At 33.9% G+C, this 17,941-nt stretch overlaps 1 protein-coding gene across 1 annotated transcript in view; it reads right to left on the bottom strand.

The window, feature by feature from the left end:
* The window catches only part of ADAM10 (ADAM metallopeptidase domain 10), a 142,054-nt gene that overhangs the window by 59,003 nt on the left and 65,110 nt on the right, over positions 1-17,941 (bottom strand). Inside the window, exons 3-4 of the mRNA XM_043471836.1 lie at positions 15,764-15,882; positions 13,495-13,653 (exon numbers count right to left, since the gene is read on the bottom strand). Coding sequence (XP_043327771.1) covers positions 13,495-13,653; positions 15,764-15,882 — 278 coding nt within the window. The remainder of the gene's footprint in view (positions 1-13,494; positions 13,654-15,763; positions 15,883-17,941) is intronic.

The following is a 17,941-nucleotide window of genomic DNA, read 5'->3' as shown; positions in this document are numbered from 1 at the left end:
CAATTATTATTATAATTACTCCATTCATTTACCTTCAACTCCCTTGCCACCTCCACTTCCCAACTCTCAAACAAAACCTGTTAAAATGCAACTCTCTACTAAAAAAAAAAAAAAATTCAACTCTCTACCTATACCCCTCCAGTTCAATGGAGCTGGAGAAGAAAATGGTAACTATAATTGTTCTCATTCAAAAATTATAATCTGTAACTTCAAGCAGTTCCTTTATGCCACCTGGCATTTCCAGAGACCCTTCTCAATCCTATTTCATTGTTTAACTTTACCGCATTAGTTGTTCAGTCCCTAAGCCATGTCTGACTCTCTGTGACACTGTGGACTGCAGCACGACAGGCTTCCCTGTCCTTCACGATCTCCCTGAGTTTGCTCAAACTCATGTGCATTCAGTCGGTGATGCCATCCAGCCATCTCATCCTCTGCCACCCCCTACTCCTCCTGCCCTCAGTCTTTCCCAGCATCAGGGCCTTTTCCAATGAGTTGGCTCCTACCACATTAGTACAGGCAATAAAACTGACCAAGCAAGCTGAGACTATGCAAAGTGATCTTGATAATCAGCGGAGGAAATTACAACTATTCCATGACCTTCAAAAATTTTTGTCAAAGTACTGAAACTCTATTATTTATAAATGTGTAGGGAAATAAAAAATAAGACTATTTATATTTAGTACACCACAATATAAAACATTACAAACATCAAGAGTTAGTATATTTAAAAGAACTAAAGTGTTTTATTTCTTTGTAAATTGTATTTTATATATCATGAAGTTTAAATATACATTCTTTTGGAAAGCCTGATATTTAGGATTAAAAAAAAAAATTCCAAAGTCACAAAACAGTATTATATATGCTTCAAAATCTGTCAGCACAATACTCTCTCAATAGAAAAAACAAGAAACAAGTATAAAATGTTTCCCATATACTTTCAAAACTTCTAAAAGAGCCTATTTTCCCTGGTCACCACATAAACTATGAAAATGGACAATGACATTTCCCTCTAAAATTACTGACAATATAATCCCCATTTCTAGAAAAAGCCTTTGTTCGACTAATGAATAAGCCCTCATTGAGATGCTAAATCATAGGATGCACTGTAGTTCCCCTGAAAAGGCCAAACAGCATATTCTTTCACAAAGAATGAGTCATTGGTGTAGAATATTCAGCCTATTTAAAACAAAGATCAGCTTTAAATCTAAGGCCTTTCTTCCAGTTCCTTTGCATGCCAACCTCTTGCTTTTGCTTTGTTGTAGGAGGCACAGATATAAATAATACATATATTGTGATACCACCTCAAGCAGGAAATAGCTCTAATTAACTCTCAATCATCCACTTCAGGAAGGGGAAATATTTACAGTTCAGATCATCTGCCCCAACAGAGTCACACATAAAACACCCACTTCTCACTAGATACTAATTACAGTAGACTTAACATCCTCACTACTCCCAGCAAGCCATCCCTCCCTCAATGTGACTGCCAGGTTAGGAATTTTACTGCAGAATCCTAAGCCTTAGCTAAGAGATAATTCTAACAATCAAAACTTGGTATAATTTCTCTAGTAATGAAACAGTTTGGTGTCATTTCAAGGGGCTCCGAAGAGCTCTGGTACCATAGTCCTTTATGTCTCAGTGCAGAGAAGAATTCAGTGAGAGCAAAGTGATACATAAGAAGTGATGTATTAGAATAGGACCCTTGTGAGGCTTACAAGCATGCAGGGAGAAATGCCACGTCTCGAGTACTTACTGGGCTAGTTTCATAATCAGGAAAAGTGGAAGGGGGTGGAAAACTTCTTTGTCTTTCTTGAGTAGACATCATGTTTCCATCATTAGTTTCTCCTCCAGGTTGGGCAGGGGAATTTTCTTATCCCTACATGGTCAAGCTAAGTCCACAAATTATTGTTTTTCATATGTACAAACAGCATGTCCTAGGGACCATTAACTTACTGAGCTCACTGGGCAATCAATATGTGGGTCTCATCCCACCACTATTTTATTGTTTTGGGACATGTCCCATGCTTCTGTTGCATGGTTTTGTTGCTAAGAAAGCTGGTTTGGTTTTGTCATTAAGCAAACCTGCTTTCTTAAGTAATCATTAAATTATAGGGATCTCTCATTTTTCTTCTACTTAAAATCCTCTAGGCAGGATTAACTATCTAGTCATCATTTGTCCCTTTACTCTGTCTGTATCAATAACACACTATGAATCACTAAATTTAATCAAATGACCCAACTTTTATGCTAGTCAATGAATTTAAAAGAGAGTGGCTCCATAGACAGTTACTGTACAAAAACTTGCTTTGCTAGTATCTGAAAGGTAGATAGGTGAGGTCCTTTCCCATGAAAATGCCATTTATTCCCAAAGTTGCCAAAAAACAGCAAGGATTCACTGAAACAGTAAAAAGAAGAGGAGGCTTTTTCTTTCTTCTTCTTTTCAAGGAGAGATGGTGAATTTGAAGGAATGGAAGAATGGGTCAGGCAGCCCCCAAATATCCTTCCCCCTTCTAATTCCAGTGGACAGAGGTCCTTTTCTCCCTTTCCCCATCTCTCACAACCAGTCTCTGTTTGGGGAGGGTGGCGAGACCAGGAAAAGAAAGGTATAGCATGAATGTCCCTGGGAAGGAGAGTAAGCTAAAGAGGTCCCCTTTTCCACATGCTCTCACAACACTGATCTCCAAGGAAACAGAAACTTGGAGCTGGTCCAGGCAAGTCCCTTCCCACCTATAGTTTTTAAGATGGGCTGGTGTTGGGGGCCAGGGGAGTCATGGGTATCAGGTCAATAGGAAATGTGCTGCTCTATTATTCTGATCAGCAGACTCTAGAGGGCATTAGGACAGAAACTCTGCCTTGTTCATCACTGTATCCAAGATATCTAGAAGTATCTTGTACAGATTAGACACTCAAACAATATTAACTATTAAGCTATCATTAAACCTGTAAATCTTAAAAACTGAAATGGAATGAAAACTTGTATCATACTGATTTAAAGTGACTGTTAATTCCATTTATTTGATTTAGCACTATAAACCTATACACAGAAAACAGGTCACTCCAGGCCAAAGAGACTAGTTTCTTTCCGGAAGTTCCTGAGCTGCAGCAGCTAAAAATAAATATGGTCCTGCCAGAATAATATTTATCTTTCTCCTATTATCACAGATTCTTATCTCCAGCAGTCAAAAGTCTACCCCTATCTTCAAAGTTCAAGTTAAATGCCACCTCCACTGGGAATCTTCCTACATATTCCTATGGGTCCCCCAGTGCATACTAGTGCTTTGATAACATTTCTGATACAAAATTAATCACATAGTGATGCTCAATTATTGACTAAGAATATTCCTGAAGGTTTAAAAAGAAGTCTGAATGGTTCCTCAATATTCCCAAATCAATAAACACTTGCTAAATTTAATTTTTCAGTCGGCAGCTGATTTCCACACCTCTTTTCAAAGGTCATCAACTAACTAAAGATCTGTAAATTGTTGGCTCCAACAACATCCTTTTAACCTTCATTCCACCTGCAATAACTAGGCACTGTCTATCATTATGTTCTAAATCTCTAACTACTTTACAGATTGACTATAAAATAGGGCACATTCAAAATTAGGGCCATACTGTATGCACATAAATTTCCTAATTAAATGTCAATGTTATTCCTAATTTTACTAATTTATTTACAAAACTAATAATGGGAAGGAAAAACTATTATTTACCAAACATAAGCAATACAAGAATAAATGACACAATATATATGATCAAAGAGCTTACAGTCTAGCTGGGGTATCAGATATGTAAACAAGAATTCCATTTAATTATCTACTTGCTAAATATTAAGTCTCTCTGCAATCATCCACAGTTTATTAAATAATGGTTGAATTTACTCATCCAGCCAACAGCAATTTTCCTTCCATGCCTCTTCTCAAAGGTCATCATATGACCAATGATCTGTAAATACTGAATTCAAAACATACAGAGGACTCACCAATATACCAATCGAAGTAAAAAGAGGATACCCAGAACTAAGGGGCCAGAAAAGGTTTCCAGGACATTATACTTGGATTATATTTTGAAGGATGAGTGTGGGTTTGGCGAAGAGAGAATTTATACGTAAGTAACATAAGATGAGCATTCGTTCTGCTCTCTTGTTTCTACAAGGCTTGTCTTAAATTTCCAAAATGCCCCCTCTTTAGAGCTAAGTTAAGAAGACAGTTTTAAGGAGTATATAACATATAATTGCACTTACATAAAATTCTAGATAATGCCAAATTCACCTACAGATTGGTGCTTGAGGAAAGAGAGGTGGGAAGAAAAGGAGGACTACACTGAGGAGAAGGAAGCAACTGGGGGCAATGAATATTTATACTATTCTTGATTATGGTGACAGTTTCACAGATAAATACATATGTTTAAAATTACCAAACTGTATACTTTACATATTCACAGTTTATGTCAATTTTTCCTTAATAAAATTGTTTAAAGAAAGACGAGACAACCAAAGACAATGTATAAGCTTCAACTGCATCCTATATATACATTTTTTTAATGTCACTTTTGTGGAGCAATTAGAGAAATAGGCCTGCAAACTACATTAACACATTATTACATCAATGTTAAGTTTCTATGTAGAAAAGTATAAATCTGTATGACTTTCTTAGAGCATCACCTGGTAATATACAACATGCTGAGGGGGAAAATTATGCACAAAAATGTGTACTGCAGTAATAAAAAAAAGAGTAAACAATCTAAATATTTAGTTGATGAGTTGATAAATAATATATTCATCAATGAAACACTGAAATACTATGCAGGCATTAAAAAGGTAGGGCTAGCCTCATGTTCAAAAAAGATAGGGCTATATTTATTGGAATAGAAACAAATATAAGGTATTTTCATCTTCTAATTAAGTCACAAGGAAAAATGTCTATTTTATATAGTCATTTCATAATCAGAAAAGCTAAGAATATTTCCAGCTTTGGAGAAAAAGTAGTTTGGAATTACCAAATTTTAGAAGAAATAAGGAATGTTAACAATGTGACACCTTCACTTTATAATACGAAGAAAATGAGACCCAGAAAAAGAAAGTTCCTTACTTGCCTAAGGTCACAAAGCTATTCTAAAACAACATCCTGATTTCCCCTCAAACTACCTTCTCATACACATGCCATGCCTCAGTTCTCTGACACGTTACCTCCCATGCTTTTTCCCTAACATGTCTCTCACTAACTTATGTGATTTTAAGTAAATGAATTAAACTCAAAAACAGTTTTAACTGTTGATCTACAAGGTCATCTTTAAATATATGATTCTGTAAGGGAGCAAAATTTGACACCTGAAAATGTCTTTCATTGGTATTTTTTAGCTTTCATTTTTATTTTCTTTAGTTACGAAAGTATGATAACATATTTATAGGAGACTTGGAAAATACAAAACAAGGTTATATAGAGTTTCACTAAATATTACAATTATTTTTTAAGTGGATAAACCAAGATCTTTATTTGCAATTTCAATACCAAACTCTCAAAAATTAAAAGAATGAATACAGAGAAGTATCCTTCTACTTTTTAGTAAACCTGAAAAGCTCTGTGAACCAATTCAATGTAATTAAGATTTATACAAATTTCACACAACAGTAGGATACAAATTCTATTTAAGTTCCCATTAATTTTAAACTAGGAGACACTGGAACATAAAGGGACATAAAACAAGGTGTAAAAATTTCAGGGTCTAAAGGTATTGAAATCATAGTCTTTCTCTTATCACTGTGGAATTACATTATAAATCAGTATCAAAAGATATTTGAAAATAACCCACATATTTTCAAGTGCGTGTGACATTTACAAAGAAAGTGCTTCAACTGGGCCATCAAAAACCTCAATAAAGTTAGACTGAAAAAAACACAGAGGGTGACTACAGAGATGAAAACATTTAAATGAGAAATTTGTATCAAAATGAGAAATTAATATTCAAGGTACTTTAAACAAAATCCCGTGTATCTGAAAATTAAATTTCTACTATTAAATGATGGGTGTATTTAAGAAGCCATAACAAGAAAAATTAGAAAATACCTGCTATAGAATAAAAATGAAAAGAGAATTTACCAGAATCTGTTGCATGCAGCTGAAGCTGATCAATGCAATTAAATACCATGCAGAGTCTTGAAGAAAATATGAAAACAAATAATGGACACTGGTGTAAAATTTTGTGAAATTTGAAGAAAATCTGTACTTAGTTATTAACACTGTATCACTTGTTAATTTCCTGTTCATTTGTTTTACAACATACTACAAAATGTCTTTCTTTGGCATACAGATTATTTTAGGCCAATTATTTTTAAGAAAGAGGAAGGTAGAAAGAAAAAAATCTTTCTTTTTACCTCCCCTTTAACTGCCTGAAAGAATTTAGATAAAGGGTCAGGTCTAGGAAGAGCACTATCAACACAGAGATCTACAAAAAATATGGAGTAGGTGTGGCAGGAAGAACTCAGCAGGGCCTGGAGATCAAAGCCCTCTCTGTGTCCCATTGTCCCTGTGTGGCACAGCAAACACCTGTTTACCCAACATTTGCTCTCCCATCTTCCTGTAATTTTTTTGCTCCCCTTTTAAATACCAAACCCTTAGCCTCTTCACCTATGAAATGCCATATAAACTTCAATTGCCTAAGTTGTTCTGGGGTCTCATTTTCCTGATGGAGACCTTGTATGTACATAATTAAATGTGATCTTCTTCTTCTTTTAAAATTCTTAGATCAGCTAGAAGAACAAAAATGGAGCACAGGGAAAGTTTTTTCCTTCCCCAACAAAATCCAAGACTCTACAGTTGCTGAAAGCAGGAAAATCCACATCAATGAATTCCTAGTCTAATATTTGAATATAAACATAAGATACAAGATTGCTTACCAAGATATCTAATCTCCAAATTTATAAACCATGAACAGAAGTTTTACATGTTTATAATAAATATGATACCACAATGTAAAGCAGTTCTTTACAGGGCTCAAGTCTCAGACCAATGTCTTTAGACACACTTACAAGGTCACTAAAAATAAACATCAAGCACTGAATTGTGCTAGAAGAGATGTGAAATATAAACATATACATACTTTTAATGCTACTTCTATTAGTTTTTCTATAAATCATCACTCATAAAAGTTGAACCTGAAATGTCAATTTACTCTATTTTCCAGTAGCAAACATAGCCATACTTCTGCAAAATCAATGATACCAAAAATAAAGCCTTAGCTTTCTCCTAATATTTTTAATCCTCACAATAACTGTCTTTACTGTCATTAAGTCCTTTGACTTTAGCCCCTTTAAACAAGTCTCTCCTAACTTACAATGTACAATGTAACTAATAATGTACTGGAGGAAGTCAGGATACATGGATCCTTGCCATGAAAATATCTTGCCCAAGCTGTTTAAAAAGACTCTTTAGGCTTCAGTTTTGGACTTCCAAGGTGACACAGTGGTAAAGAATCCACCTGCCAATGCAGGAGATGCAAGAGATGTGGGTTTGATCCCTGGGCTGGGAAGATCCCCTGGAGAAGGAAATGGAAACCTACTCCAATATTCTTGCCTGGAAAATTTCATGGACAGAGGAGCCTGGTGGGCTACAGTCCATAGGGTCACAAAGAGTTAGACACAACTGAGCATGCACCTACACACACACAGACTTCAGTTTCCATGATCTTAAAACTTAAGAGGTTAGAAGTAATTCTAGTGCCTTTTGCACCAGTACTAAAATTACAGAATTCCATTAAATTCAGAACTATCAATACATCAATCTTCAGTCTATTCCAAAAAACTCTTTTTCACAAACAGCTTGCCGATGAGGTATGAAGAAGAAACAATGCCCCCCAAAAGAAAATCCTTATTTTTTAAACACACATGGTTATGAAGTCTTAATTTAAAACTTTCTTTCTTCTTACTATCAAATCAAATATCTATAAACTTTTTCCAAACTCTCAAAACCTACAACAGTATAGTGAGAACATATTCAAACTGCATCCTTAATACAATATTCAGGTGTACAATGAACTAAATTTCTTATTCAATCTCTTTGTAAAACTGTAACAAAACACTGCAAAACAAAATCGTGAGGTAATATTTCTCAGAAGAAAAAGAACAAAATTTTCAAATATAATTTTACTTTCTAGGGTGAGTTTTAAAGTTGTTTTATAATGTAAGAGCTTTGTTATTTTTAAATAATCTATGTTTCTGAAATGATCATTATGCAGCTAAAATAGTTTCTATTTATGTTTTTAAATAAATATGTATACAAATATACATGCTAACCAATCAAAAAATGTCTTGATTTAAAATGTCTTTAACTTGAGTCTTATTTACATACATAAAATAAACTGTGATTGAATAATATGAAAGTGCTGGGCATATTTTCCCCAAATTCTGCAAAAAGAATCAAACCCCTTAAATGTGTTCCCGATTAAATATCTCACATTTCTAATTAAATATTTTTCAAAAAGCTATCATTTCTCAAAGACTTCTCAACTTTTCTTCATTTGTGCCTATGGATTGTTTGAAGAAATTATATTTCCCTAGAGATTAACTCAGGAAAAAACAAAAAGAGTCAACAATGCCTCTAAGTTTTTATACTTCTTTCAAATATTATCACTGTGCTTAATAAAATTAAGTATTTAAGATCAATGCTAAGTAAAGCAAGTTTATAGACTGACAATAAACTTGTATACACTATGAAGTTCTGAAGTCATGGGCACTTCCCATCACAGTTGAGCCATCTGTGACTGAATTATCAATCAGAACACTTCATTCCTTAATCTTTCTAAGTGTCTACCACTGTCTGTCACAACTTCAATACACATAAGCATATTTCTAAGCTCCAGATTGGACCTTAAGCACAGACAGAAACATTTCAAGATAAATCCTCAGAATTTCCTGTGACCTCTATATGAACACGATCAATCAATATATCAGATATGAAAAATGCTAGTCATTATCAATACTTTCCAATTCAATTCTTCCTTCCCTCTTTTTCTTCTATTCCTTGTCCCTTCTTCTCACTAACAGTAACACAAAAAGAGTTGAAAGTCTTAATGCCTATGAGAAAACTCATTTATGTCCACAACTTCCAAAACACATTATGGAACAAATTGTTTTTTTAAGGTTAATTAAAAACAATATCCTTACGTTTCAGAAATAGAGACTTCTACGTGAAGGAGTCATTCATCTTGAAATGATTAAGTAAAATTCAACAGTCTCAATTTTTCAGAACGAGGAATAATGAGTCTTCTCATTGAAACACAAGATAATGAAGCTACAAGTACAGTCCCAGCTAGCACACAGGCTGACAGTAAAAGTATCCTACTGCTATATGAGGCAGAAGCCAATGCAAGCTCTCTGGGCTTCTCTATACCACCCAAAGGACAATAATCTGAAGTGAAAGAATTTGACTCTTACTCTGCAGCGTCAAATATTTACTTAAAATACCTTTTAATTCAGAGGCAAAATAGTTCTTTATAAGTACAGCATGGAAAAATTACTTAGACCTTTGCCTCTCAGAAAGGTAGTACACAAAAGGGTACAAAGATCCACTATTTACCACTATTTAAACCAATTCCAAGCACTTATACAGACATTCCTAAAAGTACTCATATTAGTAAGATTAGCAGTATAGTTTATGGTATAGCATAGTTTATAGGACAATGTTTTTTCCAGTTTCTTTGAAATAAACTGGTCCAAGAGGTAGAGAACTAAATGGTATTCTTACCCTGTCATAACTGTTCATACCTCTTTGTCCTAGAAGACAGTGCCTTTTAACCACCTAAGCACAGAATTGAACAAGTGCTAATTTTAAGCTGGTCACTACATGTAGTTATCACCTTCATGTCAAATTATTGGCACTTAAGTAAATTATATCAAAGCATCTAGAAGTTATTAAGTATTTTCACTGAAAACTGGCTCTGTGTTCCTGTATACAGGAATGGCCTCAGAAGCCATTCCCTAAGGTTCTCCAGAAGAGCAATATCATGTTCCACGGTAGTTTCATACATTCAGGTCTAGAGCTACAAGAACAGTGTTAAGAGGAAGGTAGCCAAATTCTCATCAGGATTCCTATCCAAAGCTGGCATGCCTCACCTGTAATTTGCTTCTGCTGAAAGTAATACATATAGGGACACCAAATTCACTCAAGCCTATAGACAATGACCTAAACAATCATACAGTACTTTAGTTGTAAAAATAAACTATTGGCACTTAAGTAAATTGTATGAAAATAATATTATTATTAAATAATAAAGGGACACGGTCTCCCTTTTAATTAGCTGTGAAATAAAACATCCACTGCTAAATATGTTAAGGAAAGAATTTGGCTCTAAGCAGCAATAAATGCAAATGTGTGATTTCAGGGAGGCTTACAGATTTCAGAAAAGACCCAGAAATCCTTGGAATAAGGGCAGTGAGAATTTACAGCTTCATTTACAAGAATGAAGCAGAAGACACAGGGATAAGAACACAACATCCACAATCAAGCAACATAAAGTTTCTATGCTCCATTTCCTCAACTGTAAAGTAGAGGTAACATGTGTGCCTACATACCTCATAGGGTTATTGTGAAGATTAAAATAATGCAGGCAAAGAACTTCATATGGTGCTGGGTATACACTAAAGAATAGTAACTACTTGTACTTCTACTGTTATTAGAACCTTAGGTATTCTACACTGAGAGGTTAAAGGGCCAATTAAAAGTAAATTTAATCTAGACAAGTATCATGTGATTTCACTTACACACGGAAACTAAAAAAACAAAGCAAATGAATGAATAAAACAAAACAAAAACAGACTTATAGACACAGAGAACAAATCAGTGGTTGCCAGGAAGAAGAGTAGGAGACTGGACGAATAGATAAAGGAGATTAAGAGGCTCAAATGTCCAGTCATGAAATAAGGAAGTCATAAGGAAATAATACATAGCATAGAGAATACAGTCAGTAATACTCTAATAATTTTGTATAGTGACTGATGTTACTAGCTTATCATGGTGATCATTTCATAATGTATATAGCTGAAGTTAATATAATGTTGTATATCAACTATATTTTAACTTAAATAAAATTTATCTATCCATCCTCTAGAACAGAGGTAGGCAAACAAAAGCCTACTAGATAGATGAGTTCTTTTGTTTGGCATGAAAGCTAAAGATGGATTTTACATTTCCAAATGGTGGGAAAAAATTAAAAGAATAATATTTTGTGTCATGTAAAAATCTCATGAAATTCAAACTTAAGTGTCAATAACTAAAGTTTTATTGGAACACAGTCATTCTTATTCATTCACATATTTTCTACTCTGTTTTCATACAACAATGGCAGAATTCAGTTGCAATAGAACTAATATGGCCAATAAACATGAAATATTTAATATCTGAACCTTTTACAGTCTATCAACCTTGGTCTAGAATCTAGACTTAGAGCAACTATTTAACTAAAAAGTTAACAAGTGTATGCTTTCCTTTCATAGCTAATTTGACAGATTTTCAGCTAGTTTTTCAAAAGTAACAGTCTAAATCTGCAAGCATTAAAAATTCTGTTTAAGGCAATGCTTCCCATATTGTCATCGTCACATCATGACATTTCCATTTACCAGAGAAAGTTACAAACAAAATCACCCTAAATATTACTATTTTTAAGCTCTAATACAACTACTGGTATATAATAATAAACAGAATGTGAAAAGATCTCCTTACCATGAATATATATTTACTAAAACAATTAAGAATTAAGCACTGAAGTCAATGGTAAAGTTAAATGCCAAAAGGAATTGAACACTAAGTTGCATCCACTGCCATCAATTCTCCAAGCTGACTCATCACCTTTGGGGAAAAAGAAAGGTTGAAATAAAGGGAGATATCTGAAAATCACTAAAAGATGCAAAGTGGAAAAATGCAATTATATGATGAAGAAGAAACAGAATTCTGAAAAAAGAGCAGGACATGCTTAAACTACATACAAGTAGTACACACATAAAAGGCAAAACAAACACAGTAGAGGATACTTATAGGAAATAGAAGGAGAAGAACTGCTTGATTACAATATGATAAGAAGGAAACCATGAATTCAAAATCTGTCAATCACTCTCTTCCTCTCCTTTATTTCCCCAAAGGTCTTGTTCGATTTTGAGAATACTTTCTAGGTAAAATGTTGCAGGACTTTATTAAGTATCAGTGAAGAAAAGTGCTCCAGAGGTAAATGATATGTGAGATGTTAAAGGAGAAAAACAAAAAAACAGAAACTGTAGTTGAAGAACTTACACACCCTGACAGGGGAGGTAAACCTGCAAAACAACTAAATTACTAAGAAAATTCAAAAGTATCATACAAATCAAGTAGATGATGATCCTGTTGGCAAAAAGAAAGGAAGGTAAAGGAATCCATACTCCAGCTTGTGAAGGAAGACTGTAGATTGGAGTTTGAGGAGAATCTGAAATATCAAGAAGGGAATTGGAACAGAAATCAAATAGGGATGAGCAAAAATGTGGATAAGCAGTATTAACAACAAATTTATGATTTATCAGGTAGTAGTAAAACCATAAATGTGTTCCATCTAGAGCAATTATGCTATTTTCTATAGTAATCGAGCATTAAAGATGACAGACTTCAGTATAGAAACTGTCAAAGCTGACAGAGCAAAAAGTCAACATGATTAAGACTTTCCCATACATTACCAGGGGTGAGAACAAAATTACTGACAACAAATTTCTATATGCATAATAGAAAATGAAGCTTGGAACCTGCCAGATAAGGAAAATAGGCAAAAATTGAGAGACTAGTCTTATTACAGTCAAAAATAAAATATGAGTATTCAAGAGGCATGTGAATTAGAGGAATGTATTTCTGGGTCATTTCATTTCAGCATTCTCATGATTTAATGATTATGGATATACAGACAATGTTAGCATGAAAAGGTCAAGTCCAAATACATTTTCTACTCTCTTAAAACACAGAAAAAGAACTTTCCCAACAAATTACCATCATATAAAGACTATGGTCAAGTATAAAATCTGTAACAATAAATCTGAAGTTTTACCCAGCGCAAGTCAAGTTATCAATTCAAGATCCCAAAAATATTCAAAAGGCTTAGAAATTACAAAAACATCTAAAATATTCTTTAAATGCTATGCAAATATCCACACTGAAATTTACGTGCTTCGGTAGGCCATACACATGCACACGCATACAGGTGTTACAGCATTAAATGACTAGATAACATCAGAATATAGAATTTCCAGTTCAATCAGAGTTGGCTGATTCATAGTTCAAATACAATTGGTAGTATCATGTCAACAAAGTGGAGGCACAGACCGACAATGATATTATCTCACTATATAAATCTATCATTTAACTGAGATTTTGGTTGTGAACCTATTTTCTAGCCTGATTAATAGCTTAGGAAAGAAAACAGCTCAGATTTCATTTGTCTCCACATAGTTTTAACTATTTATATGCTTTTGCAAAATTAAGTACTTACTAATATCATCTTCATGATAAATGACAGAGTGAAATGGCAGAGTTCGGTCTTTAATATATCTCTCTGCTGGCTCAACATAAAAGGTGCCACCATGAGTCTGAATGAATCCTTCAAATCTTCCATCAATAACAGACCCATGGCTAAAGCTTCCTTCTTCACCTATTAATGAAAGCAACAAACTCTTAAGGAATTCAATTTGCACATGAATGTTAAATTCATTCTTCTTTAAAAAGCCATTCTTATGTATTGAAAAAAACCCAAATACAAATTTACCAGAGAAATTAATTTTCACATGAAATATATCAATGTAAATGTGAACTAGAACTTAGTAAATATATATTATATATATATATGTATGTATATATATATATATACATAAAAACAATGAAATATGGAACATCTGTCTTGCCGACAATCAAATTCCCAACACCTAGCACAGAGCCTGGCATGTATGCAATAGTCATTGAATAAATGACAGCGAAATAAACTTAGAAAGAGACAAGTAGCTCTTTGTTAAAATACATACATTTAACAGCTCTTTGTTAAAATACAAGTATAAAATACATACTTTCAAAATAAAGACATTAAAGTATATTTTGAATTTCTGCTCTAATTGTCATTAAAAAAAAGTTCTGTCCCACCTAATATATTCTGCATGAGCATCTTGGCTTCCTTACCAAGGAATTGGTTTTAGAAATACATTTTCAAAATAGAAGAGTGTAAAAATTTTCAAAGTATACCACTAATTCTTTTCAAGATATTGGAAGTTTGTGATAGTGTCTCATCAATGATACTTCTTTAGGGAAAGAAAATAATAAAAAAGAAAGTAGTTTTGGTTTTTAATAGTCACAAAACATCAAATGATAAGAGGTGGGAAGTAGGAGGGGTCTATGAAGTTTAATTTACCATTTAAAATTTTTTCACTAAAACAAAACAAAACAAAGGTCTAGCTTTTATTTTCTGACTTCGTATGGCTTTCTCCTTTATTAACCATAATGTATAACTTTCTCAGATACTAACAATTAAAAGTTACTATGAATATACACAAACACAACTAAAAAAAAAATTCTAAACATCAGCTTTTCTTTTTTCAATTTCTAAGTTGTAGATTAGCACTAATTAGTTGACTTTAATCATAGACTGAAGCTGAATCCAAGACATTTGCATTTTAAATGATATGACATTTATCTACAAACTCATTTTGTCATACGCTTCTCGACTATCACCTAGCAAAATAAAGGGGGTGGGAGGACTACTAAGCTACTTATCCAGCAAGATAAACTATTAAGAAAATAATAAAAAAAAAACTATAACATTAGAAATCTTGATCAATGGAAAAACACTTTACTTTTCTATTACACAATTATAACAGTACAAAAAACTTTAAATTTATTAACTGTGCTCAATCTACAAATGAGAAATTTTAAGTACAAAAAAACCTCATTTATCCTCATAATAAAAAAAAAAAAAAAAGAAACCTTTCTCAAAGTGTTTAATTTTTCAAGTTAAGATTTGAGGGGAAATCTCTCTACTATGTAGAAATGAAATTTAACTTTCAGTTAACTTTAATAAGTCTTAGTAAATGAGGATCATCTTGGGTATTTACTAACGTACAGTTATAATTCCATGATATTTTGTCCGTAGTACCCCCAGAAGACTTTGATTTTTTAGCTTTTTACAACTTCCATAAATTGTTCTGTTCTTCCTTCATTACTAAGCTGATAAATGTAGTTTTCCATTGAACTAGTAAGTGTGCCCTCATCTCCCTAATATCTTTTTAAATCTGGTGTAGTAAGAGAAAGTTGTTAGCATTGTGAACAAAAAGCAAATAGGTTCTGAGGAAGGAAGGCCTTCAGAGGACTTTCCTATGAAAGACTTTGCACATTATTTTTGGCTGTTAAGATCATTTTACAGTTTCATTGTAGACTTCTCTTATAAAACACAGTTAAGTTACTGTTAATTTCTTTCATGGAAAAACAGAAAAATTATACAAATCATTAAACTTTTTAAAAATATGTAGCAGTCTGGAGGTAATCAAAGAATCAAAACTTCATACCTTTTAAAAGTCAGGCACTACATAATTCGACACTAAATATATATGTAAAAGTTGATCCAAGAATTACTTCATCCTTCAAAGACCACTGTTCTTCATGATACAGTCAAATCTGCCCAGGATTTACACCATCTTTCTGAAATATTTGCCTACACTTCAAAAAACACAAATTTTCTTGTGTAGAAAAAAATCAGAGTTCTTTAAGGTTCAACTTACCATAAATATGTCCAGTGTAAATATGAGAAGTATCATAATCAAGTACTGCATTTGATGTTTCCACCCTAAATTCCTCACTGAAAAGGGAAGTATCCCTCTTCATTCGTAGGTTGAAATGTCTGCAAACAGGGTGGGAAAGGAAAAAAATGAAATTAAAAGGATCCAAATTTAAACAATTATTTTTTTTTTTTAATTTTTTTATTAGTTGGAGGCTAATTACTTCACAACATTTCAGTGGGTTTTGTCATACATTGATATGAATCAGCCATAGATTTACACTTATTCCCCATCCCGATCCCCCCTCCCATCTCCCTCTCCACCCGATTCCTCTGGGTCTTCCCAGTGCACCAGGCCGGAGCACTTGTCTCATGCATCCCACCTGGGCTGGTGATCTGTTTCACCATAGATAGTATACATGCTGTTCTTTTGAAACATCCCACCCTCACCTTCTCCCACAGAGTTCAAAAGTCTGTTCTGTATTTCTGTGTCTCTTTTTCTGTTTTGCATATAGGGTTATCGTTACCATCTTTCTAAATTCCATATATATGTGTTAGTATGCTGTAATGTTCTTTATCTTTCTGGCTTACTTCACTCTGTATAATGGGCTCCAGTTTCATCCATCTCATTAGGACTGGTTCAAATGAATTCTTTTTGATGGCTGAGTAATATTCCATGGTGTATATGTACCACAGCTTCCTTATCCATTCATCTGCTGATGGGCATCTAGGTTGCTTCCATGTCCTGGCTATTATAAACAGTGCTGCGATGAACATTGGGGTGCACGTGTCTCTTTCAGATCTGGTTTTCCTCAGTGTGTATGCCCAGAAGTGGTATTGGCTGGGTCAATATGGCAGTTCTATTTCCAGTTTTTTAAGGAATCTCCACACTGTTTTCCATAGTGGCTGTACTAGTTTGCATTCCCACCAACAGTGTAAGAGGGTTCCCTTTTTCTCCACGCCTCTCCAGCATTTATTGCTTGTAGACTTTTGGATAGCAGCCATCCTGACTGGTGTGTAATGGTACCTCATTGTGGTTTTGATTTGCATTTCTCTGATAATGAGTGATGTTGAGCATCTTTTCATGTGTTTGTTAGCCATCTGTTTGTCTTCTTTGGAGAAATGTCTGTTTAGTTCTTTGGCCCATTTTTTGATTGGGTCATTTATTTTTCTGGAATTGGGCTGCAGGAGTTGCTTGTATATTTTTGAGATTAATCCTTTGTCTGTTTCTTCATTTGCTATTATTTTCTCCCAATCTGACGGCTGTCTTTTCACCTTACTTATAGTTTCTTTTGTAGTGCAAAGCTTTTAAGTTTCATTAGATCCCATTTGTTTAGTTTTGCTTTTATTTCCAATATTCTGGGAGGTGGGTCATAGAGGATCTTGCTGTGATTTATGTCGGAGAGTGTTTGCCTATGTTCGCCTCTAGGAGTTTCATAGTTTCTGGTCTTACATTTAGATCTTTAATCCATTTGAGGTTTATTTTTTGTGTTATGGTGTTAGAAAGTGTTCTAGTTTCATTCTTTTACGAGAGGTTGACCAGTTTTCCCAGCCCACTTGTTAAAGAGGTTGTCTTTTTTCCATTGTATATCCTTGCCTCCTTTGTCAAAGATAAGGTGTCCATAGGTTCGTGGATTTATCTCTGGGCTTTCTATTCTGTTCCATTGGTCTATATTTCTGTCTTTGTGCCAGTACTCCCTTACATATATTCATAATATTTGGAATCACATGGTTCTTAGACTAAATCCCTGGTTTTCTAAGTAGAGAAAGAAATTATCTGGACCTGTACTTTTGTTACAGGTGGACGAAATAAGGTAATACATTTAAAGTGCTTAGAACAGCCTGGCATGGAGCACATGGGCAAAAAATAGGAATACTTTCCTCTACTTGTGAAGAAGCAAGTAAGGTCTACTTGATGAGAACTTTGGTTGAACGGCATGCATAGAAAGGTTTTGCTAGTTAATTTTACTACTTCCCTTCTTGACAGCCATTCTATGAAACACAACTCAACTGTCAGTGAGGACTTGGGGTACAGGTGAATTAAGCAAGGATTCAAGCTTTGCAATAATTAAGGAAAGCAGCAGTAAAAATTATTAAAATAGAAGCTAAAAAGACAATAGAAAAGACCAATGAAGTTAAGAGATGGCTCACTGAAAAGATAAACAAAACTGATAAACCTTTA

Source organism: Cervus canadensis, chromosome 6 (assembly GCF_019320065.1).
Source record: "Cervus canadensis isolate Bull #8, Minnesota chromosome 6, ASM1932006v1, whole genome shotgun sequence".
NCBI classification, from domain to species: Eukaryota; Metazoa; Chordata; class Mammalia; order Artiodactyla; family Cervidae; genus Cervus; species Cervus canadensis.
The sequence above is the reverse complement of the archived record's forward strand: the minus strand, read 5'-3'. Positions and strand labels throughout refer to the sequence as shown.